This window comes from Pipistrellus kuhlii, unplaced genomic scaffold, assembly GCF_014108245.1.
Source record: "Pipistrellus kuhlii isolate mPipKuh1 unplaced genomic scaffold, mPipKuh1.p scaffold_m20_p_2, whole genome shotgun sequence".
Classification (NCBI taxonomy): Eukaryota; Metazoa; Chordata; class Mammalia; order Chiroptera; family Vespertilionidae; genus Pipistrellus; species Pipistrellus kuhlii.
In genome coordinates this window covers 36798984-36823102 of record NW_023425515.1, presented here as the reverse complement: position 1 = coordinate 36823102, position 24119 = coordinate 36798984, and the positions used below count along the sequence as shown (strand labels likewise).

The following is a 24119-nucleotide window of genomic DNA, read 5'->3' as shown; positions in this document are numbered from 1 at the left end:
GGCTGCTCCCAACCCGGCTGCTCTGGGCCCGGCTTCTTCTGGCCTGGCCACTCCGGGTCTGGGTGTTCCTGGACTGGCCACCCTGGTCTTGGCTGCCTCCACCTCAGGCCTGGCTGCCACTGCCCCAGGTCTGGCTGCTCCAGTGCTGGCTGTTGTTGCTCTGGTTCCGGCCGCTGCTGCTCTGGGGCCTGGCCACTGCTGCTCTGGGTCCGGCTGCCACTGCCTTGTGCCTGGCCACTCTAGGCCTGGCAGCCGCTGTTCCAACATTCTGTCCCTTTTTCTTTTTTTTCTTTTTTTAAAAAAACGCATTTATGTTGCAATGTTGACTGGTGAGTTGAGTTCTGACTTAGTCTTTGATTTTTCAAGATCTTCTTTGTATTCTTTCTTAAGTAATTTTACTATCTTTTGCTCTCACTTGATTTCTTCACATTGAGAACTTCTTTGATTTCTTCCTCCTTGTCCTGGAAGCTCAGCAGGTTGGCCTGTGGCACCCCTTTGTTTTCCGCGGGCTCCTGCACTGCTTCAGCCTGTTGCTGGGGTCAGCGCTGCCCAGGAAGCAGCCCCCGTCCTTGGCTCCGTTGCCCGTGCTCAGCGGTCGAAGGCTCAGGGGCACCCCCCCCCACCCGGGGGCCCCGTCGCCCGGCTCCTTGCTGGTGCCTGGCTGGCCGGTGTCCGGCAGGGGCTCCTGCTCCTCGTCGCGTTCCTCCAGTCTGGAGCTTTCTTTCTCCCTCCCGCTAGGGGAGTCCAGGATCAGAGTCAACAGACTGTCCTCTGCATAGTGTGCGCGACTCCGGGGGCTCCGCTTTTCGCAGCTCCCCCAGGACTCCACCTCACAGCCCTGTCTTCCTCTGCTTGAGCTTGGGTCCCCAGGGACTGGCCCAGACCTGGAGTTCGGGGCGGTCTGGACTGACGCTCAGTGCCACTGGAGGCTTTGTTTCTTCCAGCTAGGGTAATCCAGCATCAGAGTCAACATTCAGTCCTCTGTGTACAATGTGCGCGCGACTCCGGGGGGCCCCGCCTTTCGCTGCTCCCCCGGGATTCCGCCTCACAGCCCCGTCTCCCCCTGCCGGAGCCTGGGTCCCCAGGGTCTGGCCCAAAACTGGGGCTCAGCGCTGCCGGTTCGGGGGTTCAGCCCAGGCTGGGGGTTTTATTTCCTTCCTGCTAGGGAACGCCAGGCAGCACCCAGCCCTCTCCTCCTCTCCGGCTGCGACCTCTCCGCGCGCGCGAGCGCGCAGCATGTCTCCGTACCTTAGGCTTTTTTCAGCTCCTCTGATTTTCCTTCTGGTTTTCTCCCTCCTTCCTATTGTAGAGTTTTCAGTCGGTCGACTACCTGTAGCTCTGGGCAATGTCCACTCTACATTTTAGTTGTATTCCATTGAAATTGTTGTGTGCTGCTGCGGTTAGATGTCTACCCGAGCAGCCATCCTCCCAAAATAAGCTTTTGCATAGCAAAAGAAACCACCAATAAAACAACAAGAAAGCCCACTGTATGGGAGAACATATTTGCAAATGTTATCACTGATAAAGGTTTAATCTCCAACATTTACAGGGAACACATACAACTTAATAAAAGGAATGATCCAATAAAAAAAAATGGGCAAAGAACCTAAATAGAAACTTTTTGAAAGAAGACAGAAGGAAGGCCAAGAAACATATGAAACATGCTCAAAGTCACTAATTATCTGAGAGATGCAAATCAAAACCACAATGTGGTACCATCTCACACCTGTCAGAATGGCTATCGTCAACAAATCAACAAAGGACAGATGCTCTTGAGGATGTGGAGAAAAAGGAACCCTCTTGCACTGCTGGTGGGAATGCAGATTGGTGCAGACACTGTGAAGAACAGTATGGAGTTTCCTTTAAAAATTAAAAATGGAACTCCCATTTGACCCAGTAATCCCACTTCTAGGAATATATCCAAAGAAACTAGAAACACTAATAGGAAAGGATATATGCACCCCTATATTCATAGCAGCACAATTCATCATATTTATGATTTGGAAACAGTTTAAATGCCCATTAGCAGATAAGTGGATTAGAAAACTATGGTACATCTACACAATGGAATATTACGCTGCTATAAAAAAGAAGGAATTCTTACCATTTGCAGCAGCATGGACGGATCTGAAGAGCATCATGTTAAGTAAAATAGCCAGGCAATGAAAGAAAAATACTACATGATCTCAATCATTTGTGGAAAATAAACAAATTTTAACTGGATAAACAAAAAGACAGATACAGATGCAGTAAATCATCTAACAAACTGTCAAATTACAGCAAGAAGGCTGGGTAGTGTTGGGGAGGGAGGGAAAGAGAACCAAAGGACTTGTATGCATGTATATATGCACAAGACACTGAGGGGGTGGGGATGAGGACATGCGACAGGGGATAAGGGAGGCTAGGGGAAGGTCAATGGGAAAAAAAGAAGATATATGTATTATACTACTATATGTAATACTTTTTTTAAACAATAAAAAATCAAATAAAATGACAACATATATATATATATATGCATGCGTGTGTGTGTGTGTGTGTGTGTGTGTGTGAATATTGTTCTAAAAAAATTAAAAAGAACCAGCTACAGAGACAACATATATTATCTAAAGGGGAATACAAATTAGATGGACTTCACTAGAGCTAATATGGAATCCAGAAGATAATGGCATAAAATCTTCAAAGAGTTGAGAGAAAATATTTGCAACCTAGCACTGTCTTCCCAGAGAAATTATCTTTCAAGTACATAGTTGAAGTAAATATATTTGAGATTAAAAAAGGAGATAATTGGTCACCTAAAGACTTTTACTAATTAGATATTTATATAATTTATTAAATTGTCACTATGATAAGTGTACTTTGGCATTCTTATCTGTAAACTTGGAATAATGTTAATATCCACCATATAGAATTGTTGGGAGGATTAGATGAGCTTACAAATGTAATGGACTTTGCATATGGAAAGTATTCAGTAAATGATGGCTATTTGTGATCAAAATAACTTTTCTATGTCTAAACCAAGGAAAAGCCTAAACTAACAACCTTTATTACAACTGTAAAAGCCACCACATATTTATTTTACTGCAGGCTCATTAATTCTCAAACAAGCAGGGTTCTTGTTCCACAAGGACAAATGGAATAATAGCTCATCAACTCATTAGCTTCAATGTAGGTCAATGATGGAAGTTACAGGTGCATGTTAGTTGATACATGTTCTTTCTTTTCTTTGCAACTTTCATATTTTTTAATCATTTAAAAAATTTTTTTATTTTACTTTCATATTTCTTTTCATGTAATTTAGTTTTTTTTAATAAAGACATGTCACTAAGTCTAGAAGGTAATTTTATTTATAGACTAGAGGACCAGTACATGAATTCATCCACTAATGGGATCCTTTGGCCTGGTCTGTGGGATAGGGCCGAAACCAGCTCTCTGAAATCCCTTGAGGGGTCCTGGATTGCAAGAGGGCACAGGCCTAGCTGAGGGACCCCACTGGAACTGATGCACAATTGGGGTCGGGGAGGGACTGGTAGGTTGGCCAGCAGGGGAGAGGTTGTGGGAGGGCTCCAGGCATGTCTGGCCCATCTCACAGTCCAGATCAGCCAGAACCCAGCAACAAGCTAACCTACCAGTTGGAGCATCTGCCCCCTGGTGGTCAGTGCATGTTAAAGCGAGTGGTTGAGCCACCTTAGCATATTATTAGCATATTATACTTTGAACAGATGACTGGACAACCAGATACTTAGCATATTAGGCTTTTGTTATTTAGGGTTTTTAAAAATACATTTTTAAATTGATTTCAGAGAGAAAAGGAGAGGAAGATAGAAATAAAACATCAATAATGAGAGGAAATCATTGATTGGTTGCCTCCTTGTGACTGAGCCCACCGGCCAGGCATGTGCCCTTCATCAGAATTGAATCTGGGACCCGTGAGTCCCCAGTCGACGCTCTATCCACTGAACCAAACTGGTTAGGGCTATTATTTAGGATTTTTATAAGGCTATTTTATAGAAATCATTTTACAAATTAGAAAAACATCTGACGTGTCCAAATTTTAATCAGGAATTATATGGATAAGGTAGGTACACTATGCATAGTCTGCGGGTTTCCACAAATCCTAGGGTCACTGAGAGGCCTGAGTAAGGGCTCCCACTAGAGAGCAATAAGGGCCCCCTGAAGGGCTGACAAATCCAATCCGTTTCTTCAGGACTTCTTTTCAGCTTTACTTATTACTAAGAACATGCTAATTCAGGATTGGTAAAATGTGGCCTTGGTAAACTAAAATTTTCTCATTATCAAAGTGTCCTCAAGATTCAAATCTGACATTCTACTAAGATCCTGCAGCCTCTGGGAAAGTTGCAAAACGATTTCCTGCAGGAGACATGGGGGCTGTTGGAATTATTTCAGTTTCCAGGGATTTTGTTATTAGTGCATCAACAGCATTGACCCGAGGTGCTATTCATGCTTTTTAGTAATAAACTGTTAGCTATGTTCCAATATCCATCATCTATTCAATTATCACATGGATTATTTGATTCCTTCTTTAGGGTGTCCTGATCTATACTTTCATCAAAGTAGTTTTGCTTTGTGCTTAGGTCTCTATTTCTTGTGTATAAATTCCCTCAAAACCTGCTTGTGCAGTGACATTACATTGAGAGTACAAGCTAGTTAAGTAACTTGTAATAAAAATATTAGGTCTAGTAATAATTAATGTCGTTTTCTAATACTTTTTTAAATCGAATTTATTTAAACAATACAACAAAATTTAATCAACAATATAGTTGCCGTTGTTTTCTACTACTTGTGCCCAACGCTCAGGAAGCATTTTAATCCCTCTGTTGTAAAATTCTTGTGATTTTGATGCAAAAAATTCGGTCAATGCATTTTTGAGGCATTCTTCATTATTAAATTTTTTTTCCAAGAAGAAAGTTTTGCAAAGAACGAAACAAATGGTAATCGGAAGGGGCAATATCAGGAGAATATGCAGGTTGAGGGAGAACTTCCCATTCCAACTGGCGCAGTTTTTCAGCAGTGATTCTTGCAGTATGCGGTCGTGCGTTATCATGGTGAAGAATTACGCCCTTCCGATTAATCAGCGCGGGTTCTTTTTCTCTTAAAGCTTGGGCTAACCTTTCCAATTGGGCACTATACACTGCAATTGTAATGGTTTGGTTAGATGGTAAAAGTTCATAATGAAGAATTCCTTTAAAATTCCACCAAACACACAACATCACTTTTTTCGCATGCAAGTCAGGTTTTGGCGTGGACTGCAGAGCCTCATTTTTGTCCAACCATTGAGGCCGCCTTTTCAAATTAACATACAGCACCCATTCTTCATCTCCGGTAACAATTTGCTCTAAAAACGGCAAACGGTTTTGACGAGAGAGGAGCGAACTGCAAATTGTGACTCTTTGATTACGGTTGTTGTCGGTCAACTCATGAGGAACCCATTTTCCAAACTTTTGGACTTTGCCAAGTGCACGCAATTGATTGGAAATTGATTTTTGTGAACAATTTAAAGTTGTCCAAGCTCTTGTTGGGTAATTTGAGGATTTTGCACCAAAAGAGCTTGAAGAGCTTCTTGATCAAAATTGGACACACGGCCTCGACCACTCTTGTCATCTAACGAAAAATTTCTCAAACCAATGCTGGCATTTTCTGGCGCTAACTGCATCTTGACCAAGAGCACTACAGATGTTTTTTACAGCCTCACTTGCTTTTCTTCCTAATTGGAACTCGTAAAGCATGCAGTGCTGAATATGCTCTTCATCCGCCATCTTTTTGCAACAAAAACCAAACCAAACACAAAGTTTTTCAAGCAAAACTTGTTAATTGCACTTCACACGTTCTGTAGATACCACGTGTTTGAAGGTTATGTCAATACAAGTCAACGCCAAGCAAGATTTTAAATGAATGTTAAAAAACGACATTAATTATTACTAGACCCGATATTACTTATTTTAAGTTTTTGGGCATTGTTTTATAATTTAAAAACACATCTATAAATACATATTCTCTTACATAGTATCTAGTAAGCGAATCTATATGTAATTCTAGCAATGTTTGTTGCAACTTTCTTTTTGTTCTTTATCAATTCTTTATTATCACCAGTTCTTTTTTGAGTGAGGCAGTATGCATGGATTAGTAAAATAGATTCTGTGATCAAAACTGTTTGAAAGATACTGATTTAAGTGCTTTGAGTAGCTGAAACTGGTTTGGCTCAGTGGATAGAGTGTTGGTCTGTGGACTGAAGGGTCCCAGGTTTGATTCCATTCAAGGGAATATGCCGTACCTTGGTTGCGGGCACATCCCCAGTAGGAGTGTGCAGGAGGCAGCTGGTCGATGTTTCTCTCTCATCGATGTTTCTAGCTCTCTATCCCTCTCCCTTCCTCTCTGTAGAAAATCAATAAAATATATTTAAAAAAACAAATAAATGCTTTGAGTGGATTATAAAAGCTTACCCTCACAATTCTTAAACATTAAACAACAGGAACAAAAGAACCAACGTGGACTCTCCCTCCAAAGACCTGGCTACCCAGATCGCTTCTCTAAGTTTAGTGCCTGTTATGCTTCACCCCCACCTCCCTTAATGACACACCAGTATGGCATATCTCATCCTTGTCTCACTCATTTTTATTTTTTGTCATTCATTTCTGGGCTGACGCAAAGGTCACTTTCTCGGAGAGGTTTTCCTGGAACATGCTGTTAATCTATGTGTCATTTTCTGTTCTATTACCCTTTTTTATTGTCTTCAGAACAATTAAAGTACGTGAAATCATCTTTCTATAGTTTGTTACTATAGAAAGCCAGCCTCCTCCTATCTGTCTTATGCGTTGACATTTCCCCAGCACTTACAAAAGAAAATGTCTAAGTATAAGTAAGCACTTAGAAAAGACTGGATAAATCAGTGACTGAATGAATGCTTCGCTCATTTACTTATTCCATGTTGCTGTTCTGGGGGCCAGATGACTGGACTGTCCACACAAGCAGAAGCTCTCATTTAAAGCCTGATAGTGTGCTGCACGTACAGGAGCGCCACCTGCCAGCTGACCAATAGGGGTTAACAGCTGCCCCAGCCCAGAAAGCGAAGAGCGACTGTTGTTCCTCATTGCACTCTCCCAGCCTCTCCTCCATCCTCATGCAAAATAAAGAGTTCAAGACTCTGGGAACTGCTGTCTTAGGTATAATATCTGAATCTCCAAATTCTACTAAGGAGCCCTGAGCTAGTCTGACTGGGAGAACTTTGAATCGAATCGTTAGAGTTGGTGGCAGCTGTGTGTGAGCTGAAGCTGTGGTGATGCTGACATCAAGGAAGCATGAACACCTGACAGGTGAGTGGGGGGCTGAGGTCTGTGAGCATCTTGTGGGTCCTCGGTGGTGGAGGAGGACGACAGGGGCAAACACTGGTGAAAGCTGAATGAATGGGCCCAGGAGTCTGAGTGGGGGAGATGGCAGTGGGGAGCAGGGGCACGAGAAAATAAGCAGGAGGGAAGTGGTGGGCAGAGAGAATCTTGTGGTGGGGTGAGTTATTTTTTGTTAACAGCTTTATTGAGATATAATTTAAATATAATTCATCTGTTTAAAACACACACGTCTATGGTTTTTAGCATGTTAATACAGAGTTATGCAAACATCACCACAGTCTAATTTTAGAACATTTTTATCATCATCCCCCCCACACACACACCAAATCTTGTACCCATTAGCAGTCTTCCTCACTCACCTGTCCCTTTCTCCACCAAGTCCCACGCAATCACTAATCTATTTTTTTTAAATTACATTTACTTAGCATATGTACACATAAAAGAGAAATTGCCCTCTGATCCCACCCAGCAGAAAACATGCACAAACCCAAGGTATACGTAAGGGAAAGGGCCGCGGCCCCACGTTAGTGGTTGGAATGGTGCAATCTTGTGAGTCAAGCCTCAGTCAGGAGAGGGCTGGGCTGAAGCGTGGGGCAGGCTGGAGTCCCCCTGCTGGCTCTGAAATAAGCCTTCACCAGAGCCCAAGGTCTGTTGGATGCCCTCGAAGTGGAAGCGCTGCCAGCCCTGCCTGGCCTCTCCTCCTCAGGAGCAGGGTTGCCTCAGCCTTCCACGCACAGTTCAGTCTCTCCATTCTTATCACTGAAGGTCAAGGTGATGGTGGCAAAGTGCCCTCCAGGACAAGATTTGAACCTCCACGTCATCGCAGTATGCTTCTCAGAGACCAGATCAGTGAATTCCCCAGTGACATTGCCCTCTTCCAGGTGAAACTTCACACCTTTGTCTGCTTCTAGCGTTGCAGGAGCGTGGGTCAAGGCCCGAACCAGCTCTCGGGCAGTAAGTGCTGTGGAGAACTCTCCTGGTGATGTCAGGAAGGTGTCTCTAAGGGAGATCTTACAAGTGGGGATTCTGACACCAACAGGTCTGGTCTGGGTTTTTTTATTTTATTTTTTAATTATTTTTTATTTTTATTGATTTTCCACAGAGAGGAAGGGGGAGGGATAGAGAGCTAGAAATGTCGATGAGAGAAGAACATTGACCAGCTGCCTCCTGCACACCCCTACTGGGGATGTGCCTGCAACCAAGGTACATGCCCTTGACCGGAATCGAACCCGGGACCTTTCAGTCCGCAGGCTGACGCTCTATCCACTGAGCCAAACCGGTTTCGTCTGGTCTGGGTTTTGGAAGGAGCAGATTTAGCCTTGTACTCCTTAGTTCTGGGTACTGGCTGACCAGTGGGGGCTACTGACTCTCCATTCAGCGCGGGCAAGATCATGCCCTGCGTGAGCTCCGTTTTGAGGGTGCTGACGTAAATGCCCATGCTTCTCTGAGAAGTTCCACCCCTTCTTTCTTTCTCTCTCTTTTTTTTTTAAAATATATTTTATTGACTTCGTTCAGAGAGGAAGGGAGAGAGATAGAGAGTTAGAAACATCGATGAGAGAGAGTCATCGATCAGCTGCCTCTTGCACACCCCCTACCGGGGATATGCCCGCAACCAAGGCACATGCCCTTGACCGGAATCGAACCTGGGACCCTTCAGTCCCCAAGCCGACGCTCTATCCATTGAGCCAAACCGGTCTCGGCTCCACCCCTTCTTTCGTTAAGGCCACAAGATCTGTGTCAGGCTCGTCTAATGCCTACGTCATCCATGCTGTTTTCATCAGACAAATTGGGGGTCTCCACATGTCCCTTGTACTGCACTCCAGACCTAGAGGTACCTGTCCAGTTTAGCGTGATACTCGACTCATAAAAGAAGATAAGTTTGCCTTTGCGATTGTGAATGGACATTTCTCCATCAAGTTTGTTCACTTCTGTCACCTCACACTTGCCCTCCTTAGTTTGCACCCGCACTGCCAGGAACAGTGCTTTCAGCTTATCTGTGGACCCGTTTGAAGCATCCCTCTCTGCCCAGTGCCAGCTGTTGGTGGTGGCATCTGCCCGCTCCTCCATGTCCAGCGTGGGTCACCCTCACCCCACTTGGCCATCCACTTTCTAATCACCACATCACCAGGTCCCGAGCAACCCCAGCAACCACCTCAGTACTGCCTGGCAGAGCGCCCAGGCAGCGCCTAGAAACTACTAGAAGTGGCCGCAGAACCTTCTGGCTTGCTTTTCCCTCCACTCCCGCACCCGCCACTAATCTACTTTTTGTTCCTATACATTAGCATATTCTGAACATTTTGTGTAAGTGGGATTATATAATATGTAGACTTTTGTGACCAGATATTTTATTTTATTTTATTTTATTTTATTTTATTTTATTTTATTTTATTTTATTTTATTTTATTCTTGCTTTCAAGGTTCATCCATGTTGCAGCATGTGTCAATGCTTCATTTCTTTTAACGGCCAAATAATATATCATTGTATGGATAATCACATTTTATTTCCATTCATCAGTTAATAGATATTTGGTTTGTTTCCATTTTCTCCCCCACTATTATGAATAATGCTGCTATGAACGTTTGAGTACAAATTTTTATGTGAGCATATATCTTTATTTCTTTGGGAATTGTATGTAGGAATGGCATTGCTAGGTTATATAGTAACACCTGAGGAGCTGCCAAACTGTTTTCTAAAGTGTCTGCACCATTTTCCATTCCATGCTATTTCTTTACTTTTTAAAAAATTTAATATATTTTTTATTTCAGAAAGGAAGGGAGAGGAAGAGAAAGATAGAAACATCAATGATGAGAGAGAATCATCGGTTGGCTGCCTCCTGCATGCTCCCCACTAGGGATCAAGCCCACAACCTGGAGCATGTGCCTATGACCGGAATCAAACCTGGGACCCTTCAGTCACAAGGCTGATGCTCTATCCGCTGAGCCAAACTGGCTGAGAGGTGGTGGTGGTGTTTTTGTTTATGAGAAAGTAGCAGTGATTCTATTTAAGACCAGGGAGGGCTGGATCAGGGACAGTGTGTGCAGAAGAGCAGGATCTGCGGTGGTCATTGAGGCTGAAGTTTCTCTGGTACATCAGATTTCAGCTCCTAGGAACTCCAGAGGACGATGACTGTGATGATTGTGGAGGCCAAGAGGAGCAGGTAGAGGCGAAAGAGGAAGGTGTCCATCATGTGGCTGAACTGTACCCACAGGTCAGTTAGCTGGGCCTTTGTCATTCCTGAGCCCCCATTTAGGTCTTCCTCTCTGGGCTCCAGATTCTTCCCTGCCAACTCCCTGGGCTCTGTCAGGCCTGCGGAGAGCACAGAGACTTAGCCATGAAGTGGATGGAAATGTGATTAGAGAAGTAAGTGTGGGCAGTGTGGCTTCTCTTACCAGGCAGGTGGCTTGGGGTGAGTCCTGGGCCCACATTCTCCCTCCAGAGTGCAGCGGGGCAGAGTATCTTTGGGCTGGTGCAGTAGAGGAGCAGAGAGTGGAGCCACCCGGGCATTTGTGGGGGCTGGGTGGTGGCCAGGTGCAGCAGGTAGGTGATGAAAATGGTCTCCAGCAGGCTGACCACCATCAGAGACAGGCACAGAGCAAAGTAGATACCTAGGGTGGGGGTGAGAGCGCGCCAGAGTGAGGCAGCTCCAGAAGGACCTCTCCCTCCCTCCTTTTCTCTGTCTCACACAGACAGCCCTTTCTAAGATGCTTTCTTTCTCCTTTTTGCCTTATCTGCTCAGCAGGTCTGACCAGGTCACCTGCCTACCCTGCCTCCTTTTTTCCCTTCTTCTCATTACCCAGTAGTTGGGTGAGGGGTGCATACTGATGAGGGGGGTGCCACTGGCAGGGAGGAGTTTATTCATCATGAGCAGGAAGACGTTGTAGCCCAGCAGAAGGGTTATCTTGAACGGGGCACGGCTCTCGCTTTCCGCAGGCAGGAAGAAGCTGAGGGCATCGATGACCATCAGAAAGCTACTGGGCATCAGGAGGTTGATGACATAGCGTCTGGATTTGCGCCTGATGGCCACCTGGTGGGGAGGAGAGAGCCGGGTGAAGCTAGGAGACCTAAGGATGGCTCCAGCCCCTTCTTTTATTGGTGTCCTCCTCACGACAAGGGCTACTTCTGGGGCTGAATGACGAGGAGCAGCTTACATATGACTGACAAGACCCTCCCCTCCCCACATGTCCACCAAAGAAAACCAAGGCCAGAGCTGACAGGTTAAGAAAAAGGGACTGCTTTGGGGAACTCAGGAGAGAGGAAGAATGAAGGTGATGGTGCCCAGGGCCTTTCTGGTCTTGGGGCAAGAAGCAAGAGATCCCGTGATGGAGGTCCGGGGGATGAAGATCCCTTCCTACATCTCTGGGCTTACATAGAACATGATCTGGTCATAGATACTAGAGCCCATAGACAGCTTTGGGTTGGCCTTGTTGATGCCCAGGAGCTCCCACTGCCCGTGTGTGCTGACAAAGTCACGCGAGGTATCCACTATCTCCCACACTTCCTTCTCCATGCCCAGCAACAGGTTTTCCACTGCAAGGGAGACAAAAAACATTTATTCAACATAGCTTCAGTCCCAGCTTGGGCAGGGCTCCAAGATGAATTAGAAAAGTGTTTGAGCTACCTCTTTCAGACTTGCCCTATAGCATCACTTCCTTGCTGCTCAATGGCCCGTTTTTGTTTTTTGTTTTTTTAAAAAAATATATTTTATTGATTTTTTACAGAGAGGAAGGGAGAGAGATAGAGAGCTAGAAACGTTGATGAGAGAGAAACATCGACCAGCTGCCTCTTGCACACCCCCTACTGGGGATGTGCCTGCAACTCAGGTACATGCCCTTGACCGGAATCGAACCCGGGACCTTTCAGTCCGCAGACCGATGCTCTACCACTGAGCCAAACCGGCTTCGGCCGTTTTTTTTTTTTTTTTTTTTTTTTTTTTTTTTTAATATATTTTTATTGATTTTTTACAGAGAAAAAGAGAGAGGGATAGAGAGTTAGAAACATCGATGAGAGAGAATCATCAATCAACTGCCTTTTGCACACCCCCTACTGGGATGTGCCCGCAACCAAGATACATGCCCTTGACCGGAATCGAATCTGGGACCTTTCAGTCTGCAGGCCGACGCTCTATCCACTGAGCCAAACCGGTTTTGGCAGTGGCCCGTTTTTTGATTCTGGGCTTTCTCACGAAGTCTTGTCCCAGCCTAAGTTCCCCTTCCCACCATCCACATCCTATCCAGCCAGCAAATACTCAACTGTCCCTTTTTATGCGTTAATATGACTTTGCTTGTTTGTACTTTTTTGTTGCTGATTGATCTCATTTTACCCCAAACCAGAACCTCTACTGCCATTCACCTGTGTAGAGGAAAGAGCTAAAGGTGAACGTGCAGTTCTGCTGGTCAAAGGGGAAGTAGAAGATGTCCAGTCTACAGATGCTGGTCACGCGCATTGGTTTGCTGTATACAATGTGGCCGTCACTAGTCACATATGCAGAGAGGCCTTCCATGGTGTGATCCACATCCATGCTAGGGAGCAGGAGGGGAGGGAGGAAAGTGCTCTGGGTTACACACCAGTTTAAGTTTCTCTGTTAAGGTAGGGCTTCCCAATGCTGCTTGTTATGGTCACTCTGCCATCTTTTGTGCCCACCACTTTCCAATCTCTAGGGGAGGAATTAGCAAGCTGTGACTGTGCTCCTCTCTGAAATCCATTCTTAGTGGCCCCACAGAATGGGTTTGCCCTGCCCTACCCTGGTCTTCTCCTTGCAGGAGGGTTTTCCCTCCAGCTTCCCAGCCCTGATACCCACGATTCCACAATGAAGATGTCTGGGAGCCACAGGTTCTCGGTTGTCACGGTGAGTTTATTGATGTGACCACATTCTTCTGGGTCCCAGCTGATGAATGGGTTATTCCAGATCTAGAGCACAAGACACAGAGGTATGGGATGACTGAAACCTGGAGCTAGTGATGTCAGCATCTCCTGCCCTTCCATTCCCTTAAAAATATAATATATACATATTCATGTCTATTTCCTAAATGTATGTACTAAGGATATCTGATAAAACTTCAACCACTCCAGAAAGTGATAATAAAGTTATAAAAAGAAGTCTTCTTCCTCCTCAACACTCCAACTCAGTCCACATCCCCAACTCAGTGCCATTATTAACAGTTTCTTGTGTATCATTCTAGAAAAAAAATTAATATATATTAAAAAAATACAAGTTCCAGCACTGGTTTTTATTTATAAGATAGAATCATACTATGCACGTTGCTCTGCATGCTGCTTTTCTGAGCTCATTTTGAACTCTGATTTGTCTTCTTATCCTCACGATAACGCCTCCCCTTCTCTAATTAACAGTCTTGCTGGATTTTACTTTCCACGGAGGGAAATCTTTAAGTTGGGTATTAGATACAGCTTAAAGATTTCCCTGAAACTTCCATGGGGGCTTCCAACTGTATTGTCCTTCTTCCTGTATTTTCCATTTGTCTTGAATTGGCAGCCCAGAACACTATTTGTCATCAGCTTTGGCCCCATTCTGGTTGGATGTGTCTATGCCTTTGGGCACTGTCAATTGCAACAAATGTGATTTTTGCAACAAAGCCAGAAAAAAAAGGGAAAGAGAAAGAGAGAAGAAAGCAGACGTTACATACCATATCTAACCACATAAATGATGTCAGCAGCTGAAGTTGTGCATCCTGACCAAACAAACAAACAAACAAACAAAACCATTTAGGATGATTAATGACACAAAATCAGGTCCTAGTCTACTCCTCCCTCTGTTTCCTAAGTGGTCCTAGGTGACAGTTCAGCTTCTCATTCACAAGTCCTAAATGAAAGGTAGGTCAGAAACACATAGGCTGAAGGAGAAGTATAGGGGGGAAAACAGCATGGGGACCCCCTGGGAATATGCTTTATAGAATATTCCCATAAGGCCGAAACCGGTTTGGCTCAGTGAATAGAGCGTCGGACTGCTGACTGAAAGGTCCCGGGTTCGATTTCAGTCAAGGGCATGTACCTTGGTTGCGGGCACACCCCCAGTAGGGGGTGTGCAAGAGGCAGCTGATCAATGATTCTCTCTCATTGGTGTTTCTAACTCTCTATCCCTCTCTCTTCCTCTCTGAAAAAAAAAAAATCAATAAAATATATCTTAAAAAAAAATAAAGAATATTCCCATCAGGGCAGGACTCAAGGACACGTGTTCACTGCAGAAATGTCAGTGCAGCACTCCCCTTCGTGTCTCTCCACCCCATAGGATGAACATCTAATTTGTACCACATCCATTCAGGGGACTCATTGCTCACCACTGGGCCACCATAACGTTGGGTCAACAGGGTAAAGACCCTTTGTTCCCTATTAGCAGCCTATGGGGAACAATGTAGTCAGAACTTACCACTTCCAGGATGGCAGACAGAGTGAAGGAGATGTTGACTTGAGTAGGGATGCTGTAATTGATGACTGGACGGAAGTTCTTCTGTTTAAATGCAGTTCGGAAGGCAAGAGGGTCCACCCCATGTCGATCAAAACCTGAGCAATTGATGGTGAAAGCGTTCGCCCTTCCTGTAGAGAGCAGAGACCTTGTGAGGTGGGGATGGGGCTTTTGTGTTTCCTAAGTGAGAGGAATGTCCGGGCGAGGGGGTCTGAGCGCCTCTCTGCAGAGATAAACACGCAGACATGGGGTGAGGCATGGGAGCCCCTCCTCCTCGAAGGCCAAGCTCTTCCTGCCGGGGCTGGGAGGGTAGGCTGGTTTGGTAAGCAAATGGCGGAAACTGATGTGGTGAGCTGACCTTTAAGGGCTCGGAGCTCAGACCTTTCTTTTTGCTCCTGTATAAAAAGTCTACCCAAATTTGTATGCAAACAGCCTCTCCGGGGAGTCTTATTCCTTTCATAGTTGTAACCTTTAGATGCACCTACAGTTTTGGCTCTTGGTTGGCCATACTTTTTCTCTCTCTAGCTCTCTTATGATTCTGCCTCATAGTCACTGACCAAAATTTCCCTAACATCTTCTCAACGTTCCCTTCCCACGTTCATGTTTCCCCACTTCCTTGAAAGGAAAAGTTTGGAGGAGACTTAAACATGGGCGTGATGTGAAATATGTGGAAACTTAAGAACGTTTTATTCAATGTGAATTTATTGACTGCCTGCCATGTGCTGTGCTCTGTGCCCTGCTCAAATTTCAGAGACTTCCTCTAAGATCTGGGTGCCATTTTCATCATCCACCATCTTGAGAAGATCTCTTTGATCATTCACTATGTGGTTGGTGAAGCTATATAATAAACTGTAAAAGACCTTCTGCCCACCTCACCTGCACCCCAATCCCAGATGGCTCCGTGGTTATTCCTGTACCATAGCCCAGCAAGTTCTTTCCCATGCCCCCTTTCATTATCCCGTCAGACCAGCTCACTCATTAGGCACATATCCAGACTAAGGAGAAAGAGGGAAGCAAATGTTCTCTTCTTCCCTCCATATGCCTCTTCCACAAGATCTTCCCATGTTTTGACCGGACCAAGCTACCCTGTTCATGCCTACTATATCTTGGTAGAAAGGAGAAGTTGGACATTATAAAGAGATGGAATCTGATAGGTGATAAAATGGTAGGACAAACAGTTTGGTAGCTACCTATACAGGCACGAGAGAGGGACTGTGTTTACCCATCAGTGAAATGCGTTTTTCATCTATTCCCCAAAGGAAACCAAAACATACCTACTACAAAGAAAGGAAATGTTTAACTCAATTATTTTAGATGCACTCTACTCGTTCTGGAGAATGAGAGAGTTTCTGGGTTTTTCCCAGAAAACCTTCCCATCTTTCCCTGTTCTTGCCCCATCTTACCTTGAAGCAGAAGGCTGGCAGTGAGGCAAAGTAGGAGTCCCCTGCTACCGGACCACCCACCTTCCATCCTCCTCCTCTTCTGAACTCTTCTGTGGGGACTCACCAGGAGCCCCCAAACCCTTGAGCTTAAAGGAGCTCAGACCACACCTTGGTTCCTGGTTTTGAATACTGCTCATGACTGGTGACCACTCCCTGGTGAGAGGCTGTGGCCAGAGAGGTCACCATAGAGTGTCCTGCTTTGCCCCTGTTCAGGTATGTCTTCTGGGCTCCAGGAAGGGAAGAAGTTAGGCCAGGGTTTAGCAGCCTTGTCTAGGTGAGTGGTTTTACATCTGAGTCCCAAGTACTTTTTAAGGAAAATGGGTGACTTGAGAGATGAGGGAGGTGAGGTCATTGATACCGGCCTCATGAGGTTCTTCTGGGAGTTACTGTGCCTCAGAGAACGTGCATGGAACCCTGAGAGAGGGAGAGTTATGCAGAGACCTGCTCATTTCGGAAGGCAAGAACATGTAATTATTGTGTTGATGGATAAAGCGAAGTTAATGAAACTATTCGTTGCAGAGTAACAAAGATCTAGAAATGCATCCTTTATCCAATTATTGTCAATATTGAGGTAAGTAGCTTGATTGAGAAGTTAAGATCCTTTTTTGTTACATAAACCTGACTGACAAACCCCTGTCTCCACAGTTAACACCACAGTGTGGGTCTGCATCAGCCTTTGTTCGCACTGTTAGAATAGCTTATTCATCAGGTGTCTTCCAGATAGTCTACCCTTCCCAGGCTAATCCTTCGTTTTGCCATTCTCCTAAAACAGAACTGTCCTGCTTACCCTTCCTTCTCTAATGTTTCCAAAAGCCTACAGCCCTGAGGCTACCAGGGAATGTGTGGAAATAAAAAATCATTTGATGAGCTTTTTGAAAATACCTGCACTCACGTCTTCCCACACCTATAGAGGTGTGTGTGTGTTTAAAAGCCCTAGCCAGGCCGAAACCGGTTTGGCTCAGTGGATGGAGCATCGGCCTGCAGACTGATGGGTCCCGGGTTTGATTCCGGTCAAGGGCATGTACCTTGGTTGCTGGTACATCCCCAGTGGAGGGTGTGCAGGGGGCAGTTGATCAATGATTCTCTCTCATCGATGTTTCTAACTCTCTATCCCTCTCTCTTCCTCTCTGTAAAAAAATCAATAAAATATATTTAAAAATAAATAAATAAAAGCCCTAGCCAGTTTGGCTCAGTGGCTAGAGTGTGGGCCTGTGGAATAAAACGCCCCAGGTCCCATTCCAGCCAAGGGCTTATACCTTGGTTGCAGGCTCAATCCCCAGAAGGGGCCGTGCAGGAGGCAGCTAATTGATGAGTTCCTTTCTCATTGATGTTTCTATCTCTCTTTCCTTCTCTCTCTTTACTCTCTAAAAATCAATAAAAAATATTTTAAAAATAAATAAAAGCGTCCCAGATGGTTCTGATTGACACTCATTTCACTGACAATAGAAGTGCTGGTGAGGCTCTGGAGCCTCAGGAACGCCTATGCACTGTGGGTGGGAGTAACATTTTGGAAAACATTTATCATGGCCTCTTAAAAGATGTATAAATCATAAGACCCAATGAATTCTCCTCCTGGGTATTTTCTAGCACTGCACTGCTGGTCCTATGTGGCTATTAAATTTAAATTAACTAAAATTAAAAATTAAGGCTGAAACCAGTTTGGTTACTAGGGGGGCCCAGATTTGATTCCGGTCAAGGGCATGTACCTTGGTTGCGGGCACATCCTCAGCAGAGAGTGTGTAGGAGGCAGCTGATCAATGTTTCTCTCTCTTTGATGTTTCTGGCTCTCTAGCTCTCTCCCTTCCTCTCTGTAAAAAAAAAATCAATAAAATATATATTTTAAAAAATTAAAAATTAAGTTCCCCAATCACAATAGCAACATTTTTTTTCACAATAGCTATATATCAAAAGTTCAATAATCACATGTATATTAGTGCAGAATTATGTAATGGGATACTATGCAACAAAGTGCTTAATTCACGTTACCCATCAACATGGTTCAATTCAAGAGCATAATATATTTTTTCTTTGTTATTGAATTTATTTGGGTGACACTGGTTAATAAAATTAACCACTAAATTTAGTAAGCAAGTAGAATTACTCCTCTTTTGGCATCTAGTGAAGGTCCATCCATGTTGTCACAGTTGGTAAGATTTTACTATTTTTTAATGGCTGGTTAATATTCCATATATAGGTTTCAGGGGTACAATTCCATAATACATCATCTGTGTATTGCACTGTGTGTTCACCATCCCAAGTCTCCTTCCATCACCATTTATCCCCCTATATCCTCCTCTTCTACCTCTCCCTACCCCTTTCCCTCTGGCAATCACCGTACTGTTGTGTGTGTCTATGAGGTTTTGTTTTGTTTTGTTTTGTTTGTTTAATCCCTTCATCTTTTTCACCCTCAAGAGCATAATATTGAATGGTAAAAACAAGCTGCAAAATATATGAAGTATGATATTACATAATGTGCGTGTAAAGTATACATATTTAAACAATATGTTGTTTAAATTTCATGCATAGGCACTAAAACAAAAAGTAAGAGAATAGTAAATGCAAACTTCAGGACAGTTATCTATTTGGAGGAAAGAGAGGTGAATACGCTTGTGAAGGCCCTTGTGGAAGACTTCAAAGACATTAGTAGTTGTAGGTGGGGTACGTAGAAGGACTTAACTTTTCATTTTACGTTGTTATATAATATTTAAGTATTTTTCATCATGGGCATATTTTATTTATTTATTTATTTATTTATTTATTTAAAATATATTTTTATTGATTTTTCACAGAGAGGAAGAGAGAAGGATAGAGAGTTAGAAACATTGATGTGAGAGAATTATCGATCAGCTGCCTCTTGCACACCCCCCACTGGGGATGTACCCACAACCAAGGTACATGCCCTTGACCGGAATCGAACCCTTCAGTCTGCAGGCCGACGCTCTATCCACTGAGCCAAACCGGTCCCAGCTATTTTATTTTATTTTTCATTACAATTAACATTAAACATTACTTTATATTAGTTTCAGGGATATAGCCTAATGGTTAGACATTTATATAATTTTTGAAGTGACCACTTGATAATTCTAGTATCCATCTGACACTACATAGCTATTACAATAGTATTGGCTATATTCCTTATGCTGTACTTTACATCCCTGTGACTATTTTTTAACTACCAATTTGTACTTCTTTTTCTTTAAATATATTTTTATTGATTGTCAGAAAGGAAGGGAGAGGGAGAGAGAGATAGAACATCAATGATGAGAGAGCATCATTGACTGGCTGCTTCCTGAAAGCCCCCTACAGGAGATCAAGCCTGAAACCTGGGCATCCAACTGGTGACCTCGTGGTTCATAGGTAGATGCTCAACTTCTGAGCCACACTGGCTGGGCCCAGTTTGTACTTCTTCTTCTTCTTCTTTTTTTTCTTTCTTTATATTTTTATTGATTTTTTACAGAGAGGAAGGGAGAGATAGAGAGTTAGAAACATCGATGATAGAGAGTCATCGATCAACTGCCTCTTGCACACCCCCTCCTGGGGACATGCCCGCAACCAAGGTACATGCCCTTGACTGGAATCGAACCTGGGACCCTACAGTCCGCAGGCCAACGCTCTATCCACTGAGCCCAATTTGTACTTCTTAATCCCTTTACCTTTTGTTGTTGTTAATTCTTATCTGAGGATATTTTTTCCATTGATTTTTTTAGAGAGAGAGTGGAAGGAGGCAAGGAGGGAGGGAAGGAGAGAGAGAGAGAGAAAGAGAGAGAGAGAGAGAGAGAGAGAGAGAGGGAGAGAGGGAGGGAGAGAGAGAAAGAGAGAGAGAGAGAGAGAGAGAGAGAGAGAGAGAGAGAGAGAGAGAGAGAGATTCTGATGTGAGAAAGACACATGGATTGGTTGCCTCCACACACACTGACTGGGGCTGGGAATTGAACCAGCAACTGAGCTATGTGCCCTTGACTGGAATTGAACCTGAGACCTTCTGAAGCCTGGGCTGATGTTCTATACCTGAGCACGCTGGCTAGGGCTCTTAAGTTCTTTATGTTTTTCACTCAGCCCCTCAATCCCCTTCCCATCTGGCAACTATCTGAGTCCGTTTGTTCATTTATTTTTTTCTTTAGATTCCACATATAAGTGAAATCATATGGTATTTGGTTTTCTCTGTCTGACATTTCACTTAGTACCATACCCTCTTGGCCCATCCATGTTGTCACAATTGGTAAGATTTTATTATTTTTTTATGGCTGGTTAATATTCTATTGTATATCTGTACCACATTTTCCTTAAAAAAAAAAAATCCTCACCTGAGGATGTGCTTATTGATTTTGGAGAGAACAGAAGGGAGAGAGTGAGAGAGATACATTAATGTGAGAGAGAACATCCTTTGGTTGCCTTACTTAGGTGCCCTGATGTGAGATTGAACCCGCAACCTACGTATGTGCCCTGACCTGGGATCAAACCCAAAAACTTTCACTATACAGGACAACATTCCAACCAACTGGCCAGGGATGTATCATTTCTTCTATATTTAATTGTCTATTGGGAGGGGGGGCACTTAGGTTGCTTCCATATCTTGGCTATTGTAAATAATGCTGCAATGAACATAGGGTGCACATATCTTTTCAAATTAGTGTTTTGGATTTCTTTAGATAAAAACGCAGAAGTGAAATTGCTGGGTCATAGGGTAGTTGTACTTTTAAATTTTTTGAGGCACCTCCATAATGGCTGCACCAATTTTCAGTCCCTCCAACGCAGGCACATCTTAAGAACAGTTATATTGAGATATAATTGATATAAAATAAGCTGTTTCAACACTACACTCTGGCAAGTTTTGATAAACGTATACACCTGTGAGACCATCATCACCATCATGATAATGAACAGCCTATTATCCTCCAAATTTTCTCTCTGGCCCTTTGGAATGGCTTTCTCTCGCCCTTCCCCACTCCACTCTGATTGCGAGGTGACTGCTGACCTGTTACCGCGCACCGCTTTAACATTTCCTAGAATCTTTGTATCCTTCCTTCTTTCCTTAGACTGTGTTTATTTAAGCTATACATTTCCTTTGAAATATTTACCCCCAACAATTTGATATGTACTAGTTTCAATGGTAGTGATTTAAAAAAAAATTCAATGATTTATTTGTTGGGACTGTGTGTTATTTAGAAATATACTTTCTAGTCTACAAATGTATGAGAGGGTAGTTATTTATTTAGTTAATCATTTCTAGTGTAACTGTAACTAAAGAGGCAGGTTAGAAAATTGGTTATGAACTTTAGAAGTTAGAGCAAGAATTTTCTTGGGATCGTTCTCAGCAGACTGCTTCAGCCAAAAGCAGCAGCCACCAAGACCGGTTTGGCTCAATGGATAGAGCGTCGGCTTGGGGACTGAAGGGTCCCGGGTTCGATTCCGGTCAAGGGCATGTACCTTGATTGCGGGCATATCCCCGGTGGGAGGTGTGCAAGAGGCAGCTGATCGATGACTCTCTCTCATTGATGTTTCTAACTTTCTATCTCTCTCCCTTCCTCTCTGAACAAAATCAATAAAATATATTAAAAAAAAAAAAAAAAGCAGCAGCCCTCCAGAAATCCTCAATTAAAACATGTATGGGCCACCCCAAGAGACTGATAGATATGACCTGGCTGAATCTACATAGTCACCAAACCTAGGAATGTTATGCTGAGGCTTCCAGGCCAAGAGAAACATTTTTTTTTTTTTTCAAAACCCCTTAATCATGAGGGGTCGTGTGTGTTCTTTTATCTCTCCCATTCCCAGTAAGAGACAGTCACGGATGTGAAGAACAGTAACACTGAAGTTAAAGGACGCCTCCTAAACCCATGAAAAGATGGTGCTGATGAAGGATTTAATTTTTATGCCCATCTTTCTACACAGGATTTCTTTTTTTAATATATTTTATTGATTTTTTTTTTTTTTTTTTTTTTTTTTTTTTTTTTTTTACTTACAGAGAGGAAAGGAGAGGGATAGAGAGCTAGAAACATCGATCAGCTGCCTCCTGCACTCCCTGCACTCCCCCCACCAAGGATGTGGCCGCAACCTAGGCACATGTCCTTGACCAGATTCGAACTTTGGGACCTTTCAGTCTGCAGGCCGACGCTCTATCCACTGAGTCAAACTGGTTTCAGCTCTACAGTATTTCAAGTTCATTCCTAAGGGGGAATCCACCAAGGACCTTCCAAGTCCAGACAGTAGAAACTGCCCTGCTGCTAAACCTTACAAGTCCTGCGAAAACCAACATACTGACCCATTGAAAGGATGGGGATTGAAATTGGGAGATCATAGTTCCCAAACATTAGGAGTGTGTCTTCAAGCAGTGCAGAGACTGAGGGGGACATACTGTCTCTGAAGTGGCCCTCCTGAAGGTGGGAGAGTTGCTGCTCAGGATGCTGAGATGGAGAAGAGAAAGGGTGAGGTGGTATTTGACCCAGTCTGTGCAACAAACCAGGAGTTGAAGGTAGAAATGCCCCTTGAGAGGTCATTAGCGGAGAGGTGTGACAGTGGGGACCCCAAAATGAAGACAAAGACACACCCAGACCTGGTCACCGGAAAGGAACCCCCTGGTGCCAGGGCATCCGCAACCTCACAGAAGTTGGGAGTAATCCAGGGAGACCAGATAGATCCTGGGGTGGGGCAGCAGCTCGAATCTTTTCCGATTCAATGAATGTACCTCCAGTGGGTGTACTAGCCTCTCAGGCAAACCCCAAGGCTGAAGAGAAGGAGACTGATACAATGACCATTTCCCCCAAACAAGAGGGTTTCCTTTCAGGAAAGAAGAAGGGGAGACCCACTGGCAGTGTGAACAAGCAAAAGAAACAGAAACAGCCACCGCTCAAGCCTCCCTCAAGCCCCCTAAAAAACCAGAAGGTTCTGCAGATGGAGAGCCAAAGCCAAAAAAGCAGAGGCAAAGGAGGAAGAGAAGGGGCACAGCCAAGGAAGTGGAGAACCAAATAAGCAGTGTAGAACACCACTACCTAAAGAATGCCACCCAGCCACTGGATAAGACTGTTACAGAGTTCCCGAACAATCAAGCAATGCAGAAGGAGAGTTTGGAGAGACTCACTGTATTCATCGCGCGATGGGCTTAGAGAAAATGAATTCAAATTCTAAGCAAAGGTACAAGCAGAGCTTCCCTTTTTATAAAGGAACCACTCTGTGTGCAATAAGTGGTTATCTTGCTGCTGTCCTTGAAAACAAACACAGCTAAATTTACGGGCATACCTAGTCTTGACCTGCAAGGTCAGACAGCTAATTTTATGATCCTCATTTTACAAGCAGGCTAAAGCAAACATTTTTAGAAACAGCAGAAAATTCCAAACAGCAGTTTTGTGTGTGTGTGTGTGTGTGTGTGTGTGTGTGTGTGTGTTACAAAATAGGGGTTTTCCTTCTCAAGACTGATACTGAGAACAAGCCTTCCCCCCTTATATCCAAGCAGTAAACTAGTGCAAACTTGAAGCTGTTTGTACAATCACCAACGCTGAAGAAGAACAGACTAAATTGCTGAGGAGGCCCAAACCGGTTTGGCTCAGTGGATAGAGTGTCGGCCTGCAGACTGAAAGGTCCCAGGTTCGATTCCCATCAAGGGCATGTACATTGGTTGCAGGCACATCCCTGGTAGGGGTGTGCAGGAGGCAGCTGGTCGATGTTTCTCTCTCATCGACGTTTCTAGCTCTTTATCCCTCTCCCTTTCTCACTGTGGAAAATCAATAAAAAATATATATATATAAAAAATAAATAAATTGCTGAGGGGCCAGAAGGAGCAGAGGTCTCTGACCTTCCACCCATCAGCACTGAAAGCAAGGTGCTCTCAGCCTGTCCTTCCTGCTTCAGGGGCCAGTGGTAACAGGCAGTCTTCTGCTATGGGGCACCTGGTTTGGTGGCTGCGT

At 44.0% G+C, this 24119-nt stretch overlaps 2 protein-coding genes across 2 annotated transcripts; both read right to left on the bottom strand.

Annotated features, from left to right (window-relative positions):
- Window positions 1-8022: 8022 nt before the first annotated feature.
- LOC118724114 (activator of 90 kDa heat shock protein ATPase homolog 1-like) lies at window positions 8023-8821 on the bottom strand. Its single transcript, XM_036447027.2, has 2 exons — window positions 8663-8821; window positions 8023-8417 (listed from the first exon to the last, which is right to left on the bottom strand). The coding sequence occupies exons 1-2, from the start codon at window positions 8797-8799 to the stop codon at window positions 8081-8083; spliced, it is 474 nt and encodes a 157-aa protein (XP_036302920.1). The 5' UTR covers window positions 8800-8821; the 3' UTR covers window positions 8023-8080.
- Window positions 8822-10465: 1644 nt separating this feature from the next.
- Window positions 10466-16249, bottom strand: LOC118724113 (5-hydroxytryptamine receptor 3C-like). The gene is made up of 9 exons (XM_036447026.1): window positions 16183-16249; window positions 14744-14910; window positions 14004-14048; window positions 13160-13269; window positions 12712-12881; window positions 11729-11889; window positions 11182-11386; window positions 10752-10967; window positions 10466-10668 (listed from the first exon to the last, which is right to left on the bottom strand). Exons 1-9 carry the CDS (start codon window positions 16247-16249, stop codon window positions 10466-10468), a joined length of 1344 nt encoding a protein of 447 aa, XP_036302919.1.
- Between the last annotated feature and the right edge of the window lie 7870 nt (window positions 16250-24119).